Source organism: Onychostruthus taczanowskii, unplaced genomic scaffold, assembly GCF_017590055.1.
Source record: "Onychostruthus taczanowskii isolate IOZ18803 unplaced genomic scaffold, ASM1759005v1 scaffold76, whole genome shotgun sequence".
In the NCBI taxonomy this organism is placed as follows: domain Eukaryota; kingdom Metazoa; phylum Chordata; class Aves; order Passeriformes; family Passeridae; genus Onychostruthus; species Onychostruthus taczanowskii.
In genome coordinates, this window is record NW_024505450.1 from 2791355 (window position 1) to 2810500 (window position 19146).

The following is a 19146-nucleotide window of genomic DNA, read 5'->3' on the forward strand; positions in this document are numbered from 1 at the left end:
GACATAGAAATAACTGATACCAAGCAGGAAGTGATACAACATGGAAGGCAAGAATTGTAGCTACATTCCCAACAGCAAGACTCAATGTAATTTTCTCTTCAGCTGCTTGAGTGAAAAGCTTTGATCCATATTTCTAACAGTAATCTGAAGTCAGGCATAGAACCAGACAACGTTTTGGTTTTCCTCTTTTGGTTTTGCTTGGATGTTAAACTCCCAACATGTTCCATGGAAATTGGTATTGATTGCTGTTTTCTCAGGCTCACTGTAAGGAATATTAGGTATAATCTCTATAGAACACTATTAAAACCACATCTTAAGCAAGGCAGGGAAAACCTTTCTTGTTTAGGAGTGGTTTGTAAAGTCTTTTCTGTTTAGCTTTGGTGGTATTAATTAGTAAAATTTGGAGGTGTGAGACTTGGGTTTAGTTCTGCAATCAAGAGGAGCTGGAAATGGGGCAATAACCTCCAGTCTCTAATATGGAATTTACCCTTTCCCATAGGTCTTGTTCTGAAGGGAAGGGTTTGGTGAAATCCTGATTCCACTCAGGTCTATGGTAAAAAATCCCAAACCAAAGAAACACTGTTGAAGTCAGAAACACAAAGATCCCCTGAAAATTTAGAGCCTTCCTTTCATTAGGCAGCTGATTCTCCCATTGAGGATGGCAGAAGGGCTCAGATCTGTGAAACTGCATTTTTTAATATTCCTTTGCCTTGGAAAGGGCAGATAAAAATGCAGCTTCATACTCCACCCTCCATAATAGTATGAGACAAAAGCCAGGCAGAAACAGGATATTCTATATAACTAATCAGGATCTTTTTCTGTCTCCATACATATTTTTCCCAGGGTGCTAGGATGGTAAATATTTTAGCAGAGGGAATTAACTCTACTTCTCTTCCTTTATGTTCTGTTATCAACGGGACTAGCCCACACCCTCACTTTGCCTCATTTTTGGCTCTGTTTCTAAACCCTAAAATTCCTGTTCCTGCAGTGAAACACAATTAAATTGAAGCTTAATGTGGTGCCTGTTTTATGTAATCTTGCTTTCTGGCTTTTTTTATTCTTCCAAGTCTGAATCTCATGAATCAATGTGTATTCAAGTTTCATCTGAAATTTTCTAGCTCTCCTCAGTGTGTCCTAAAGCTTCCCTTTTTTGGTTTATGAAATAATAATAAAAAGCTTAACTCTTCAGATTAAGTTGTAGCTGCTTTATACATTAGACAGGCAATTTTAGTTTTACAAAGTAAAAATGGTGTGAGAGAGAAATTGCAGCTTGATTATTTTTTTGAAATATTCAGATTAGAATGTCATCTTTTATGAGGTTTTTTTTTATAACCACTTAGATTGATACAACTCTCTAAAGCTGCTCTGTTTTTCATCACACATTCTCATCTGTAAACCCTTCATTTTTATTAATCTCTGTACAATCTGTACAACTCCGAGATTAATCATTTTAAAAGAGCTACTCTGCGAGTGTTAAGGATTTGCTGGGCTAATGGTAAATGCAAGTGCTTCTAAATACTCCACAGCACAGAGCTCTTCCTTTGTAAGTATCAGCCTTTGTTTCCCAGTTATCTAGAATTACATTTTATGGCTGTGTTTCCAGCTCTGGCTGTCTAGATCCAAAGAGCAAAATACACTGAGTCCTTTTTTCACCAACTAACCCAAACTCTAAATGTTTACAGTCCATTTCTGGCTTTGAGCAATTCTGATTGAAGTTAAAGGGAGTTGTATATTTACAAATAATGGCAGAGCTGGACTGTGAGGCCAAATCTTTCAGTCCTTGCTCAAAGAAAGATTTGTGTCGGATCCTGGCAGGGCAGTTCGGCTGCATCTGGTCCTGCTTAGTTTTGAGTCCTTTTAGGACCTGTGGAGGGGTCAGTCCAGTGTCTCTCCTTGGTGTGACTCTGGACCTTACTGGGGATTTTTCTGTTTGTTTTTTTTTTTTTTTTTCCTTTGGTTAATTCAGCTGAGCTTATAAGGCATTGTCTCTTTGCTTACTTTAACACAGAGTGCCTGACTAGAAAAGATGAAAGTTAAGGACTGTGCTACCCTCTGGAGATTTCCATTTAGTTAATGTACTGCAGGTGTAAATTCACCAGCCACTTGTATTCCTCATGTATGTGGCATTGCATTATCTCTTGCATGCAATGAAGCAGGTGTTTGAGTTTAATAATGGATCTAGATTTGTATCTGTTCTTCTGTCCCTGCCTTTATTGTAGTATATAAACTGCAGCCATATGAAACAAGCCAACTGTGCCTGGTGTGATGCCTTTGTGGCATAAATCATGGCTAAAGCATGGACTGCAGAGGCTGGAAGGGAAAGAACTCTATTTCCCCATGAGGATGCAGAGTGAAGGCTGAGCTTCAAGAGAGCAGCAGTGCAGGGACAGTTTGTGAAAGCTCCTCCTTCAGTGCTCCAGTTTCCCACTGACTGGAAGGAATATCCACCTGTTGATTTCCACCCTCCCCAAAGGTCAGATTATTCCACAGCACTCCATAATGAATAAACAGTGTTTTAACCAAGAAATCTCTCATGATCCATTTTGCTGTCAGCAGCCATATGGCCATGCTGAGTGCCAGCCAATGCTGATGGAAATGTGCCCAATGTAAAATGGGAAATAGGCCTCCTGGTTATTGAAGCATCTCTCCTGGGGAGCTGGTTAAGGACTTAGTGTATCATGGGTCAGGGGGCTCAGAAAGCAGGTTTTAATCTTCATGGATTATTGTATGTGCAGTTTTCGTGAGGTATAACTAGAAATAAGGGGAGGAAATGTAAAAGGCTGGTGGTTGAGGAAGGCTTCCCAACTGTGCAATAAAAACTGAGATGGAGATCACCTGGAGGATACCTCTCATTCATTCCCTAGGGCACAGACAGGGTCTTTGTTCTGCCTCTTATTTCTGGGAGGAATTATTTCAGAACTGGCTGGTCCTTACAAAAGAGGTTATCACTGAAAAATGAAAACCATGAGAATTTGGAGGGAAAGTGGGGTTGTGTTTTATGGTGTAAGATTTTATTACGTATTCCTGCTTCTTCTTACACAGTTTCTGTCCTGGGAATTCTTATCAGCCTTTGTGCCTGTTGTTTATTTGGTGTTTAAGGTTGTTAGGACAGGCGTGAAGGGGAGGTTACACTCGGGGTGACCGGTGCTGAAGTTCACATTTACCCTTGATTTACTGCTGTGCTGCAGGTCAGCAACAGCTTCTGCTGCAGAACTTCCTCCTTATCAATGGTGGTTCCCATTCCATCCCATTCCATTCCATTCCATTCCATTCCATTCCAGCTTCAAAATGCTCTGTGGAATTTGTGATCAACTTGGGTATCACCACCCAACAATCACCCAATACCCCTCTCCCCAGCTTTTTTTTTTTTTTTTTTTTTTTTTTTTTTTTTTTAATGAAAAAAAAATTGATGTGTACAGACTTGCTGCCTTTAAACAGAGAGGAAAATTTGATGTTGGTGGGGAATCTGTGCTGATCAAGTGGTGATAGCAAATGGTAATTCGTTACTTGAATTAGGCTGCAAAAGGCCACTTGTGGGCTCTGGGCAGAGAGGAGACCCCATTTATTTGGACATGGTGCATATATACGGCAAAGTTTAATCCATTTAAATCAGCTAATGGTATCTTCTTTATCTATTATTACATGTACTACATGTAATAATACTGTATTATTATTATTATAGTATTACTATACTGTTACTACTATACTATTTTACTGCTACTATTACTGTATTAATGTAATAATACTGTGTTACTACAGAATAGAGATCCTTTCTTGTCACCCCCCCGTAACTTGTTTCATTATGATCACCTTAAAACTGAATTAAATTTACAAAAAGCAGAGCATGCCTTTCCAAAAGACGTGGCCTTTGATTTGAACGGGCAGGTGGAGCCAGGATAGGAAATCAGCAGAGCAGAGCAGTGGAAGAGCTGAGCTCAGAGAGCAGCTCTGCCAGGGAGCAGCCTGCCAGTCGTGCCAGTGGTGAGGAGTGCAGCCCACCCTGGGCAGGCAGAGCTGCTCCCAGGCACTGCTCCCCTCCTCTGCAGCCAGGCTCACAAACCCCTTGGACACGTCCTGCATTCCAGCTCCGCTGCCTGCTCTGCAAATCACTTAAGAGGTCTAAAACTTCCTTGTAATTCTACTCTGCACATGAACTTTGAGTGAAGGGAAAGGAAGGACCAGTGAAATGAGAGTCTGGACCTCTGGGACCCTTTCAAATTGCTATTGCAAGCATTTGGCAAAGGCTGGGATAACATCCTCCATATCCATCTTTGTCCCTAGCCGTGTGCCCTGGGGTTTTGTTCTGGGCTTTCTAATTCCTGGTGCTGTGCAAAACATGTACACTTGCCATTGCCAATGTGTACTTCTACAAGTGATAATGTAACATACTCGTTCAAAAATTAAACCTAAAATGTATTTATGTGGTTCTGACATTAGGAAGGCTGCAAACAGGAGACACAGCAGTGTTCCAACATTCAGGACAGTAGAACGTAGAATTTTGAAGAACATAATTAGACAAAACAAATGGCTGTGGCCACCCCAAAACACACCAAAATTTGCAAATTCTTAAACTTATTATGAAAATTTTTACCTCGTAGGGATAGGCTGTTTTGTTTTTTTAGATTTTTTTCCAATTTTATTTTTATAAAGGGTTAATCTGTAGTGTATCCTGCAAGCTGATACATGGGATAAATAGTTTAGACACTGATTTGTAATCTCTGTTTATGAGTACATGACTGCTATTCTTATAAATGTCATCACTTGCTTGGTAGTATCGGGTAATATCTGAGTCATGAGGTGCTGACAAAAATCCACTGCACTTAATGTGAAACTTGAGGCATTTTGCTCATTCCAAAAGATATTAGCAATAGCCAGCCCCACGTTTGACTGATAAATAATGTGAACATGTGCACATGACACTGTTGTGCTGCTATGTGAATTTTTCCCTCTTACCTAGAATCTTTGTGGAAATACATCAGAGTTCAAATAATGATAATTTCTTTTTTTTTTTGTTGTTTTTTCTTTTTCCCCTGGACACCTTAATGGATGCTATTAGATGTATGTATGGAGTCAGTGCACTGTGCCAGGGGGAGCAGATCCACGTGAATGAAGGCAGAGCAGGTTTCCTTTGGTGAATTTCACTTGAGCTTGGATATCATGGCTGTAAAAGCAAACTCTGCATATGTTACCACTGACTTAAGGAAAGCAACTTCTCACGTGGAGCTGAGTACTGAAAAATCTGTAAATTTTTGGTTATTCCTCTCTTTACTTACAGACACACAGCAGGATATGAAAATGAGAACCACAGCACTCCCATGTTGTACAGCTGTGGGGCCCAGTACAGAATACACACCCACGGGGTCTTCAGAGGCATACAAGTGAGTATGGTGGGGCATTCTTCACAGGGAAGCAAAACTGCTGCCTGTTTATAGTGTTCACTCGTTACTGCACTGGTGTTTGTAAACCCATCCTTGATTTGTGGCTTCCCCACGTTGTCAGGAGATGTTTTATGTAAGTGTCCTGACCTCACTGAAGCCATTGCTCTCTAACATAAGATTTCTTTCTGACACAGTCATTTAAAATTGCTCATCTCTTCTTCTGAAATACATCTGCAAGGCACTATTCCATTCTGTGCTTACTTACCTTACCAGTTTCCCAGGATGGTCCAAAATGAATGATCCAGCTTCCAGCCCCAGTCACCCTGGCCATGTGAAGCCTCTGTGGTTATATCTAATATAACCACATATCTAATCTATATCTATAGCACTATATCTAATAACTACATATATGAAAGTGTCAGATTACATTTTGCTTTTGCGTGTTTCTGAAACTTTACTAATTCAAATGTATTTCCTTAAAACGAAATATGTGATTGTTTCCTAATAACTAAGTAATTAGTGAATATCTGGGAGGAACTTACAATTCATGGGAGTTCATTTCCTCCCTTTCTGAGACAGTCATATCATTATTAAATACCCCTGTAAAAGATATGCCTTGTTAAAACTGATGGCAAAGTCATTACAGAGTATCTGTCTCTTCTGTGTTGCTCTGTGTTGTCAACCTACATCTGTGTTTTTAGATAGCATCTTTTCTCCTTTTCCTCTTCTGTGTAGTTTAGCAAGTCATTATTCAGTGGCAAGCTCTCAGAAACAGGCTCCTGAGCTAGATTTTTTTGGGTGAATAAAAGTAAATGGTTGACATTGTTTAAGGAAGTTAATTATCCCAGAAGGAGGAGATCATCTTTGATGGAACATTGTGACAGTGGCCAAAATGCATTAAGGCTGAACTATTCACCAGCTCCACCTAGACAGTTGTTTTTGTTTTGTTGTTAATCAGTTTGTGTTAATCCAAGACATCCATTTCCTTGTCCTTTAGCTTTAAATGAGTATCTAAAATTAAAAGGACAATACTCCTCTGGCTCATGCTCTTTCACCCTGGTATAAACTTAAAACTATTTTCTGTGGCAATAGAAGCTGTGCCAGGATTGTGTGGTTATACATGATGTCAGAGTGTGCCATCCAATCTCTCATACCAACTCTGGTGAGAGAATTCACTGGGCAGAGCTCACTGTGCTCCACCTTCAGATAACTTTAACACTCTGCAAAGAACCAGTCAAGGCACACTAAGGTGGCTGACGTAGAATGAAGCAAAATTTCCTGTTTCCAACATGAATCTATCCAAGCATCTCTTTGTCCTGGGGAGGTGCTGAGTGACCTGGGTGTGTGAAGTCAGAGCTGAGGACACGCAGGTGGCCTCAGCAGGTCTGTGTCCCGCAGGACGTCCGGCGCGTGCCCGGCGTGGCTCCCACCATCGTGCGCTCGGCGAGCGAGACGAACGAGAAGCGTCCCTTCATGTGCGCCTACCCTGGCTGCAACAAGAGATACTTCAAGCTGTCCCACTTGCAGATGCACAGCAGAAAGCACACTGGTGGGTATAAATCACGGCACAGCAGGGTGGGCAGGGCGGGTTTGAGGTGGCACAAGGGGCAAGAAATGCGCCGCCAGGTCAGGGAGCGCGAGAATCCGTCAGATGAGTGAGCACTGTCAGCTGGGCAACATCTTTCTTTGTCACCTGGGCAACCCCTCTTGTCAGCTGGGCAACCCCTCTTTTTGTCACCTGGGGAATCCCTCTTTGTCACCTGGCAATCCCTCTTTGTCACCTGGGCAACCCCTCTGTCACCTGGGCAACTCCTTTCTTTGTCACCTGGGCAACCTTTCTTTGTCACCTGGGCACCCCCTCTTTGTCACCTGGCAACCCTTCTTTGTCACCTGGCAACATTTCTTTGTCACCTGGGCAACCCCTCTTTGTCACGTGGCAATCCCCCTTTTTGTCACCTGGCAATCCCTTTTTGTCACCTGGCAATCCCTCTCTTGGAGCTGAAGGCTCTCTGGATCTGGCTAAGACAAACACACAGCGAGCAGATCTCCTCCCTCCCTCTCTTACTGTTGCAGGGCTATGAGTTATTTTCTCTTTTATTTATTTATTTTTTTCTTCTTTCCCCCCTCATTTGGGACCATTGAATCTCACCCCAAATCTCATCTCATGTTAATTATGAAGGAGTTTCCTCTGCAAGAGGAACCTAGACATTCAGCATCCTCTGGCTCTCCTGTGTAAACCTTTTCTGGTTGGGGGTGTAGGCAGGGATTGGCAAATAGGTTCCCTGCCATGGGATCTTTCCATGAAGGATTGAGCCTGAAGCCAGTCAGTTGTAGGATAATGTCTGGATTCTCTCTGAGTTGAGAAAATAAGACCTCAAAATGTGGAAATCAAGTGCTCTGCTGCACCTTGCCAAAGAGTAGACAGTGTTATTTCCCCTACTGGGAGATTGATGGTGTTGGATGTGTAAAATTATGATATATTTTTAGATATGTTCCTTCCTTATGGGTTTTTAATTTTTTTTTTAATTGGCTGTCATATTTTTATTTAGAAAGTTCTTTCTGTGCTTACCTAGAAGTCTGTGCATGTAATCTGTAAATATGGATGTTCAGTCAACCACTGATGTGATGGGAGACCAAAGGGATGAATGAGGGCAGGAAGGCAGCCCATGCTGGGTGACCTAGAAGATTATCTAACATCTCATGAAAGATAGTTGCAATCTTCTCCTTTTGGAGACCATTCACTCAGTTAATTGTGTAAACTGTGAGAAATGAACACAAAGCACTTTTAATTAATGAATGGGCAAGTCAGAAAATATTGAGACAGCTGTCTTCAGAGCTGCTGAAATAAAAAATTTAAGATACTTTAGACTGTAAGTGCAAGCTCATCTTTAGAAGTGAAGGTCTACAGAAATGCTATTCTATTTTCTGTAAATAAATTGGAACCGAGAACATTTGGAAATCTTTTGAAGGCCACTAAATTTAGTATTTTTCTCCATTATGCCTAGACAGTTCTGCATTTTTTTTTTCTCATAATCACTATTTCCTTCATTCCTAAAGTGATTTACTCTGTGTTTTAGCAGTCATTATTTGTTTGCTCTGGACCTGTATTTTATTGCATTTAGTTGCCTGGCTTACCCAGTGTTATTTCTGGATCAATCACAAGGACTTCAGCTTACATATATTATGTTTTTCCCTTAGCTGGAGATGATTTTTAATATTATATCATATATAATTTAGGCTTGTAAAGTCAGAAGACCCCAAACCACATAGGGGATAGGCCTGTGTCTGTCTGAATCCCCAGAGAGGGGTCCCATTCTCCTTGGGGCCTCTCCTCTGGCTCATGCTGCAGTGGGGCTGGGTAGAGGAAAATCACTTTTCTCCCCTGCCACACCTTTTCTGTACAGGTGGGCACAGACCCTTCTGCACACACATTTTGACATGCTGACAGCAAAAATTATTTCTTTCTCAAACCTTTGCAAGTTTCTGTGCATAAGAGGCCAACTTGTTTCCCAGAGCTTGTGTTTGCTGCTGCCAGCATTGCCCTGTAAGGTTTCCAGGCTGGTTGCAGCTGAAGAGGGGAAGCAAGGGATGCTGCACTGCTGGAATGAAAATTGCTGGGGCTGAGGAGTTCACATTTAGGATCAGAAAGCAGTTCTGTTCTCAGCCTGTTGAATGGCTACTGGACATTTCCTATTATTATGCTCTGGGAATTCTATTCACCAAATTCCCAGCTGCTGTAGGAGCTTTGAGTATGATGCTCTTCATTTCCTGTCTCCTCCTGTGGTCTGCCAGTCCTGATTTTGGGAGGGTTTGGTGAAGTGTGGGAGCATCTGGAGGGGATAACTTCCCAGTTGCCGTATTTTCCTGACTGCTGGATGTGGGGATGGTCTGGACTTGGTGGCCATGGAGGTTTTGCACAGCCATGCTCTTCAGGAGTCCTGGGTAGCCAAACCCACTGTTGTGATGCAGATCCATTTCCTTTGCAACTTGTCGAGTTTGTCTAACCCTGACTTGTTTCTCCTGCATGTCAAAAGGAAAATTTGGAACCAGTTTTCTCAAAAAATAATGTGGTTGTGTTTGTCACACCTCTCCTAATGAATCAAACAAACAAAAACTTATTAATCTTCCTGTAAGGTACTTCTGGACTCACTTATGGGTTTGGGGTTTCCACCTTATGCTGTATTAGTGGTAGGTCAAAGGTTTTGGTCATTTTTTAAATGATGAACACATGATCTGAAAACAAGTTGTTTCATATATATGATATTAAACCAACAGATTGTATCTTTGCAGGATATTGTTGGCTCTAGATTATATTTTTTATTTCTGTAATAGATACATACAAAGGACTGGCTCATCAGGTCTTCCATCCTTCTTTCCCAGTTGCTGTATTGCAAAACCAAGCAAGGCCCTGAAACACAAAGTTGGATTCTGTAATCAGTTTTTACCAATGTTTCAAATAGCCTCAGCTGAAAATATGTTAACACTTTGTACCCTCCGAGGCTGCTTATCTGTTCTAACAATGCCTTCATTGAAACATGTACAGCCAAAAAAGCTTTTTTCTTATCTTGGTGTATTTTGCTGCAGCAGATAGGCCTCTGAAAGGAAATGCAGAAATACATCTAACTTTTCAACTTTGCAGCAAATAATGTGAGTTGTCATTCCGTGGCAGGCTTCAGGCACTTCCCTGCAGAAACAAATTGATGTCTAGACCTCCATAAATTTCACTTCTGGTGGAAGCATCAGCATTCTTTCTAGAGAGCCTTTGGGTTCAGTGTCACTCATTGGGAAAACTGGATTTATCCTAACTGGATAAATCCTTTATTTTTTTAGGATAAAATCCAGTTTTTATCCTAAAACTGGATTTATCCTAACACAAAGCTGAACAGGTTTGCAGAGGGAAAATCCTCTGCCTGTTAGCCAGGGATGTTGTTTAGCCCAGATAGGCTCAGCTGCAGGTATGGTCTGCAATGGACTGTGAGAATCTGTAGATCAGGAAGGTTGTCCTGTATGCTAGGGTGTCAAGCTGTATCCTTGCAGGCTGATACTTCTGCAGCATAAAATAATAAAATGCTTAGGTATCTAAAATACAAGATTAATTTCAGAATAGTAATGGCATGTCACAGCTGAGCTATGGTGTGAAGATTACAGAAAATGTTAACTGTAAAAGTTCCCTAGTAAATAAATAAACTTGTATTTTGTGTGAATTTGCTAAAGCAAATTATATTAAATAAAAATATAGGATTAGCAAGGCAAAGTTGTGATAATGGGAGTTGTTTGATTAAATGGGTACACTTATTTAAGAAGAGGGGTTTAAATTGGTGAAGGATGTAGAGAGCAGCCTTCAGATTCTCATTCCCACTTGCAGGCTCTGGTTTCAGAATCAGCCTCCTTTTCTCATCTGTTCTTGTCAGCAACAGGCTTGTACTCTTGCAGAACTCCTTAATTAAAGCAATTACTGTGAATATTTTTGCAACTGCTTCAGCAGTAGCATTTTCTGTTTTCCCATGCACTTGAGCAAATGAATTTGCTCCAGAGAAAACATGCACACTTCCCTTAGTTTAAGATAACTGCTTTTGACAAAAATCTGTTTTATTAGAAACATTTATTGTAGTATGTGCAAAGGCAGATTCACGCTTCTTTTACAATTCTTGACCTTTTCTTTTAAAAATTATTTCCTAAATATTCAAGGCATGCCATTCCCTCTACCCTCTCTCATCTTTATTATTTCATGGTGCCCTTTCTTTTGCATGCCTCTTTCAGTAGTGTAAGTGATCATGTCTCAGGCAGGAGGGCTGGTGAAGCTCCACCTGCATCTCCTGTTTTATTTTGGCCCTGTGTGTGTTCACACAAGGAGGTGACAGCATTACTGGATATTTTCATAGACAAGGAGACTTCAGCCTTTTTCTGGAGAGGCTTTGGTAGGGCTGGGGAAATGAGGCGCTCTCACTGTGGGAATTTCATGGAACAGACCTTTTCTCATCTGGGATGTTTCTGTCGTCCCGTTCTGAGGAAATTTATGTGACAGTCAGCTTTGGCAGCTGTAGAAGGAAAGGGAAATTAGGTTTTCTGTCTAATGTTGTGCCTCTTTTTGTTTATTTGCTTTTTGTTTTCTTCCCTGTGTCATTGTATCCCTATGTAAACATTTTAGGTTGTTTCCTTTAGTATCTGCATGGGTTAAATCTGACTTTAATTTAACCAAGATTATTTTACAAAGTATTTAAAGAAATACTTTCACGTGCATACCATCAGACCCTCTATGCTGTTTTATTCCAATGCCTCCTTAGCCATCTTCTAAGTTTATATTGCAATTAGCAGACAATCATCCTGTCACTGCATTCTGCTCTGCTGACATTCCCCCTCTTAAATCTGCCAAAGGGCTGAATTCCTTGGAAGTAAGTGGTTTCTGAAAAACAGGCACCCCCCAGGGAGTCCTTGTGGTCAAAGTGTATGGAACTATTTCAAACACCTGTGGCAACTTTAATCTCCTATGCTAATAAATTAAGCCCAGCAGACATAGAAATTGTCCACACCCAGGTTTGAGAATCAGTGAAGTCCTTGGGGTGACTGTCACAGGAAGTCAGCTTGTTCTTGCAGATTTAGTTGCTTTTGTGAAATTTTTATTTTAACTGCACCAGGATGAATTTTGGAACTCTCTCCTTAATATGCTGCTTGTTCTCTGTCACCTGGGTCAAAAGGCATCTGCTTTAAACTAAACTGGCTTGCTTTGCTGTCTCAGAATACCAGTGCAAGCAGAATAAATTTCCTCACCACAGAATCAGACATGGAGACACCTGCAATGGAGGGTAAAATGAAACAGAGATAAACCAACCCCTCTGCCCGCTCCAGCTGGTGTTTTCCTGTAGGAAAATGTCCCACAGGATCTTTGGTTTGCATCTCAGCTTCCCACAGCAGGCAGAGCTGCTGCCTCTTACTTGAGAAGAGGGGTTTAAATTGGTGAAAGACCAGCCTTCAGATTCTCATTCCCACTTGCAGGCTGCAGAATCAGCCTCCTTTTGTCATCTGTTCTTGTCAGCAACAGGCTTGTTCTCCTTTTTACTCTTCTACTCTTGCAGAACTCCCAGACAAAGCCCAGCATCCTCCCAGCTCTGCAGTTCCACTCCTGCTCCTGCTGAGGCTCTGTGCTGTGCTGCTGGAACCAGACTGTCTGTGGGCATAAATGTCATTTAATGGAGTTGAGATTTATTAAGACGTTTATTAAATGTAATAAATGCCTGAGGCTTCAGCAGGATTCCAGGGCTGTGCAAAGGGACCTTAGTTTAGGAGGAAGTCAGATCTGGAAGATCATGGATCTCCTCCTGTAACAGCATGAGGATTGTTTTGGCTGAACTTGCCCAAATTTCACCACCCCTGTGCTCTGCTGGCAGTATTTCCCTCTTTCCTCAGATTCCTCAGTTGTTGCATTTCTTTTTGCATGTTTTTGTGCAGTCCTTTGCACTGAAATCTGTGTTCATTTGAGACACTGGCTTGTGGGGATTTCTTTTTGTAAAAAACTCAGGATCTTACTTTTCATCCAAGAGAAATCCCAGCCTGAGGATCTCTGCTGAACTGCATGGGAGGAGGAGAAGAGTTTATATTTACATGAGGCTTTGCAATAATTCATGGCTTTGCCTGTGGGAGCTGTGCAGCTACATGAGAAATTCTATTTAATGGCTCTTTATGGAAGAAATCTAATTCATGTTTTGGGGAAGAATATGTGTTTTTCTGAGGTTGAATTTTTTTCTCAGCTTTGTTCTAATTAATGTGGTTAAAACTGTCACCTATGTAGATGGAACTTGTTTAGTTTTTGCTTTAAACCCAATTTAGTTCAAACTGTGAGCTGTTCCCCTGTATGAATTAAATGCTACAGAAACAGGTGCTACTGAAAGGGTTTAATGGGGTTTTTAGAGAAATATAAACCAAGACATTCCTGCTCTTTTGCAGCAGAAAAAAACCAAAAATTCACTCAACCAGAAATATTTTGCTTCTTTAACCTGCTAATTTTCTTAGAGTGAGCAGATTCAGTATCAGTGTCAATGCAGCCTTTCCAGAGTTTATATTTACATGAGGCTTTGCAATAATTCATGGCTTTGCCTGTGGGAGCTGTGCAGCTACATGAGAAATTCTATTTAATGGCTCTTTATGGAAGAAATCTAATTCATGTTTTGGGGAAGAATATGTGTTTTTCTGAGGTTGAATTTTTTTCTCAGCTTTGTTCTAATTAATGTGGTTAAAACTGTCACCTATGTAGATGGAACTTACTTAGTTTTTTGCTTTAAACCCAATTTAGTTCAAACTGTGAGCTGTTCCCCTGTATGAATTAAATGCTACAGAAACAGGTGCTACTGAAAGGGTTTAATGGGGTTTTTAGAGAAATATAAACCAAGACATTCCTGCTCTTTTGCAGCAGAAAAAAACCAAAAATTCACTCAACCAGAAATATTTTGCTTCTTTAACCTGCTAATTTTCTTAGAGTGAGCAGATTCAGTATCAGTGTCAATGCAGCAGAGTTTTGCCAGCCTTTCCACCAGAGCTGTGTGGCTTTGTGACAAATCAGTTCTGGTGTGCCACTAGACTGCTTCAGACTGCAGGGAAATCTTTCAGAGCAGCACATTTCATCTTCTGGCTCAGCCTGAGGTGCTCCCTCATTTTCTCACATTTTCTAACAAACTGTTTTTCCTCTCCAGGTGAGAAACCTTATCAGTGTGATTTTAAAGACTGTGAACGAAGATTTTCTCGTTCAGACCAACTCAAAAGGCACCAAAGACGACACACAGGTTTGTGTACAAGACCTGCCTGTAATTGGAGTTGATCAGTATACAGGAATTGTGATTCTGAAGTTGTACTCCTCAAATTTCTATTTTTCTGGGGTTGTCTTCTCATGGCTTTTACATCCTGACACCATCTTTTGAAAGAACTTTCATAATGAAACTGTTTGCTCTATACTCTATGTCCAATATTAAGAATATATTGTGCTTAAAACTAAACAGTTCTGCAAGAAAAATTTGCCAGTGTGTAAAATTTGCTCAAGACCTCTGCATCATGTGTAAATTAATAATGTGAAGTAAGTTAAGCCTATTGGGAGCCCATGAAAATAGATTTTTTCTTATGTCCCATTTGCTCCTGCAGGATACCCTCAGGGCCAAACCTCAGGGTCAGGATTTACAACACTAATGCTACATTTTTTATTCAATAATGTGCAATTTTAATGCTACATTTTAATTTACTATAATTTGCAGATGACTTCAGTGGGTGTTTGTTTATGGTGGAGCTGTTCAGACCCAGGCACTGGCAGAGGAGGTTACAAAGGAGGTTACAAAGCCTCATTAATGACTAACTTTCTGTAATGTGTAGGCACAGGGCTGGGAGGAGCAGTTACAGTAACAAAAAACCCAAAAAAATCCAGGCTTTTGAAACTTCAGAAATATCTGCTATCTTTCAACCTTCCAAAAATGCTGGGACATAAGAATAGATTTTTTTTTTTCTGTCTCTTAGGTGTGAAACCCTTTCAGTGTAAAACTTGTCAGAGAAAGTTCTCCAGATCTGATCATCTGAAGACTCATACCAGGACTCATACAGGTAAAACAAGTGCGTAAACTTTTCTTCACATTTATATTTATTTTTTTTTTAATTTTAAATCAATGTTGTTGTGAATTACATGGATAGAAAGTGTCTCAACCAGGATTTAAATATTCAAAACAGCAGAAAGAATTTCAGTGTGCTGGTTTTTCATTGTGGCTGCTTTCCCCAAGTGTGATAGTCACTTTTCACAAAGTGATTTAGGTGATTTTAGAAACTATGCTTTCCTCCTTCATGTTTAAAAAAATTTCAGCTTGGCAAAATAAATTTTGTCAGCTGTTATGAAATGAGCATCGTGGTCTCAGCCCACAAATGTCAAGTTGATCTACTGCCTTTACTGAAAGAGCCCTACAAGATAGAAAATTTAATTCTAGCTTTGGCCAAAGGTCTGTAATCTAAAGTATTCGTGCCTACTCATGCTTCTCCCAAGTGTCAGCTGAGCCTGATGCAGGATAGCACAGCAAAGCTCCTGCTGCTGCTGCTTGTGCTGTAATCTCTCCAGCAGATAAAAGCAGTGCCTTTTGCAAACTCACACTGACAGACACTAAAGTAAAAGCTTACTCAAATATTCAAGGACCTTTTATATTTTTTTTTTTTGGTAGAAACTGTAGTTTTTAATCTAAATACAGGGGGGAAAAAGGAGGCCATTTTAGCCTGCTCTGCTCTCACATAAATGTAAACACCATTAAGGAGCAACTGCAGCAAGCTCTGTATTTTAGTTTTAGGTTTTAGAATTAGTCCTGTGTACTGACATCTGCTGTTCCTTCTGCTGTGTATGCAGTGTTTTTACCGAGTAATTGTTTACCAAGCACTTTGGCATGTTGTTAGATGTCACGGCGTTTTCCATACTGGTGTTAACCTTTTAAATTCAGTCTCTGTACAGATGGACAAGGAGCCTGAAAATCTTTTTCTCCCTGCTAAGAATTCTTTTTTCTCTTCTGGACCATAAAAACACACATTTCAGACTTCCAAAAATAAAAGAGAAATTTTAATAAAGGAAATGATTCACCTGAGAACAGTGGCATTTTCTGTGGCTCTGGCCAAATAAATGCTTCACCCAATGGCCATGTCTACACTTGCAATCTGCAAATGGCAAAGGCTGTGCTCCTGGGTTGTCCCCATGGTCCTGCTGAGCTGCAGGGCCTGGGGCTCTGTGCATTTCCATGAAGAAAGATGTTTTCTTAACCAGCAAGAGGTAATGTTCTGGGAGAGACAAAATGGCAAGTGGTGGTAACACGCTGGCAAGCTGGGATGAACTACGTTCCCATCACATTTCACTAATAACCGATCTGTAATTCAGGACTTGCATGACTCCAGCCATCTTTTATAGCCCAGATTAGCTACACTTGCTCTCTTTTGTGCTAGTGAAGCTCCTCTCCCTGTCCCAGTGGCTCCCTGGGAGCTGAGCCCCACAATCCTTGCCCTGGGTTTGCTGCCTGCCGCTGGCACAGCAGCTGGGCTGTGTTATGGAGCCACCCCTGACAACGATTTTGGATGTGTCAGCTCCTGAGGGGGATGAGCACGAGTGGTGGGTAGGGATTTTTCATCCCCACCTTGCCCTGCAGCTTCACTCCTCTTTCTTTTTCATAGCCCTTGGATTATGTGGCAAAGCACCTAGCTCAAGTTAACTTGCTGAGCGTTAAATCTTCAGGAATCAAAGCAAATCCATGCAATTCTATCCTAATTTTAGTCAACTACCAAACTGTTTGTTAGGATTCAGGGATGTTTTCCTTCACAAGCAATTTTGCTGTGACAGCAATCTTTGCAGTTGAAAGCAAAACCGAAAAACCAAAAAAAAAAAAACCAGAATCAAAGGAAGTTTTATCCATCCATAGACACATTTGGCAATGGAAATGTGATCCCTGATATCTGCACCATTTTCCCCCACTGTTTCATGCACTCATGGGAGATAGTTGATGCTTTTGCCAGCATCTATGCTAAGTAGATAAAGTAGATTTTAGGAATTCCCTTTCAACTTAAATACCTGACATGGGAGTTTGCAAACAGAAATACACATTTATGCAAATCTCCTTTTGTCTGAATTTGGAACAGGTTCGTGAAATGCCCGGAGTGTGAGGTAAATAAGAAGAGAAGATGCCTGGGTGAGGTTGTACCACCCCAGCGTGTCTGGAGTGTGTTAGAGAGGATGAGGTGTGTGGACAGCACTGAAGAGCCCAGCCCCAGAGCTGAACATACTTTAAAATATTGCATTTATTTTGAGGAAAAAAAAAAAAAAAAAAAAAGAAAAGAAGGAGCATGAGTCACCGGGCACTGCTCTGAGCTAATGAAAGCATTCCATCAGCATTCCTGTGGCATCACAAACACAGCCTGAAATTCCACTTACATGCTGCAGGAAATCAAGAGACCAGGTTAAAACGGTTAAAAAGCGGTGGCATTTCTTGTTAAATTTGAATGTGCTTTGCTTGGAGTTATTTGTAGTGAATATTATGCTCATGAAAATGTTAGAAAAATGCTATTTTGAGCATTTGATATCTCCCATAGATGTGAATCCACTTTATTTAGATAGCAGTGGAAAACTTTGAGTGTGGCTCAGCAGACTCCACGCTGAACCCTCTTGCTTCTACCATATTCACTTACACTCACCAGTTTCAAAGAACTTCAGCCAAAACTCGTTGAATTAGCTGGAAAAAACTCCCCTTGACTGGAGGTCAAGCTCTAGAAAGTCCCTGACAGTTTCCACGGTGACTAACAGAGTGTCTGCACCGCCGCCCGAGGTGTGACTGAAGCTTGTGCGGATGCCAGGGTGACTTTGAGACTTGGTCATTTGAGAGCTAAGAGCAGCACAGTCGTGGCAGCACGGTGCTCAGCAAGGGCCTGTCCTCAGGAGTGAACCACTGCAAAGTGTTCTGCATCACCTGGAAAGGCTGTTGGTAAACATCAGCTGAGGCAGAGGTAGGGAGGCACCGATGAGCGCTGATGGGAGCAGGAGCTGGGGGAGCTCCCACGCCCTCTCAGGACAGCCCAGGGTGCCTTTCCTCCTGACAGGGGCTCCTCACAGCCCCCCCAGAAAGAAAACAAATAGCAGTGTCTCAGATGAGCTGTGTGCTCAGCTAATAACAGGGTGTTTTGTTAACAGGTGAAAAGCCTTTCAGTTGCCGGTGGCCCAGCTGTCAAAAAAAATTTGCCAGGTCTGATGAATTAGTTCGTCATCACAACATGCACCAGAGGAACATGACTAAACTGCAGTTGGCCCTTTAGACAGTTCAAACAAGTGAAAATACCAGATGGGACATTATAAGCTACTGCAAAGTTTCTCAGCCATCCTCGATCACCTCTGTCAGAGAGCTGCAGCTGCCTTCGCATCCTATCTGACACAAGTTAACTCAAACGTAGGATTCTGCTCAGCCTGCCCTTCCCTTTGGAGCTGCACAAGTTCCCAGGCAATAAGTTCAAGAGGTTTTTACTTGTGGTTTTGTACAAAAGTAGGCGAGACCATCACAGTTTCAAGATTACTATAAACTGTGCTCAGCTTTCATGTCTGTCTCCAGCTTTTTTTGTGTTATTTTCACTTGAACTTTTCCAGGTACAAATTGCTGTACCTTTTTAATTCCTGCAGTGGGTAGGATGATTCCTCCCTGTTGAAGGTCAGCTCTGCACTTACATCATCCCTGCATATGCTGAGGCTCCTGAATGCTAGTGCAGCTTTCCTCACAAGATGAAGGAACAGTCACCTGAGATACTTCTGGTAACCTTTGTACTGCCAAAGGGCAGCCTTTTAGAGTTGGAAGCTCTGCTTTTGAAATTTCACAAGTCAAACCTTTTTTTAAAAGGTTGTTTTTCTAGAGCAGCTAAAGCCAGATGACCCAGAGCCTCTCTGTACAAAAAATTAAGAATCTTACCATTAAGTTAACTTGGTTTTTAAAGAATTGCATAACTGAACCCTCAAAACTGTTTTGTTTGTCAATTAGCTCGCTCCTTCTCTCTCTCTCTTTTTAATGTATTGGTTTAAATTTATTCTATCATGAAATGCATAGATCTCCTTTACACAAAACTAATTTCCATCATTGTAGACATTTGGGATTTGTTTACAATGTAAAGCCACACTGGTTATGTGGTAGCAAGCTGTATAAACTTAAAACTGAACTTCTAATGGGGCTGGTCCAGGATCTCCATTAACAGATTACTCTTAAGATAAGTAACTTAAAAAAGACTCTTTGTCAAGTATATGTGA

The 19146-nt window shown here is 41.1% G+C and overlaps 1 protein-coding gene across 2 annotated transcripts in view; it reads left to right on the forward strand.

Moving 5' to 3' along the window:
- WT1 (WT1 transcription factor) overlaps nt 1-18878 on the forward strand; it is a 33433-nt gene extending 14555 nt beyond the window's left edge. The window contains exons 5-9 of one of the 2 annotated variants that reach the window (XM_041423254.1): nt 5276-5378; nt 6777-6927; nt 14063-14152; nt 14871-14963; nt 18052-18878. In XM_041423254.1, coding sequence (XP_041279188.1) covers nt 5276-5378; nt 6777-6927; nt 14063-14152; nt 14871-14963; nt 18052-18173 — 559 coding nt within the window. In that variant the 3' untranslated portion in view covers nt 18174-18878. The remainder of the gene's footprint in view (nt 1-5275; nt 5379-6776; nt 6928-14062; nt 14153-14870; nt 14964-18051) is intronic. The other variant, XM_041423255.1, reaches the window with a different exon arrangement.
- The last annotated feature ends 268 nt before the right edge of the window (nt 18879-19146 follow it).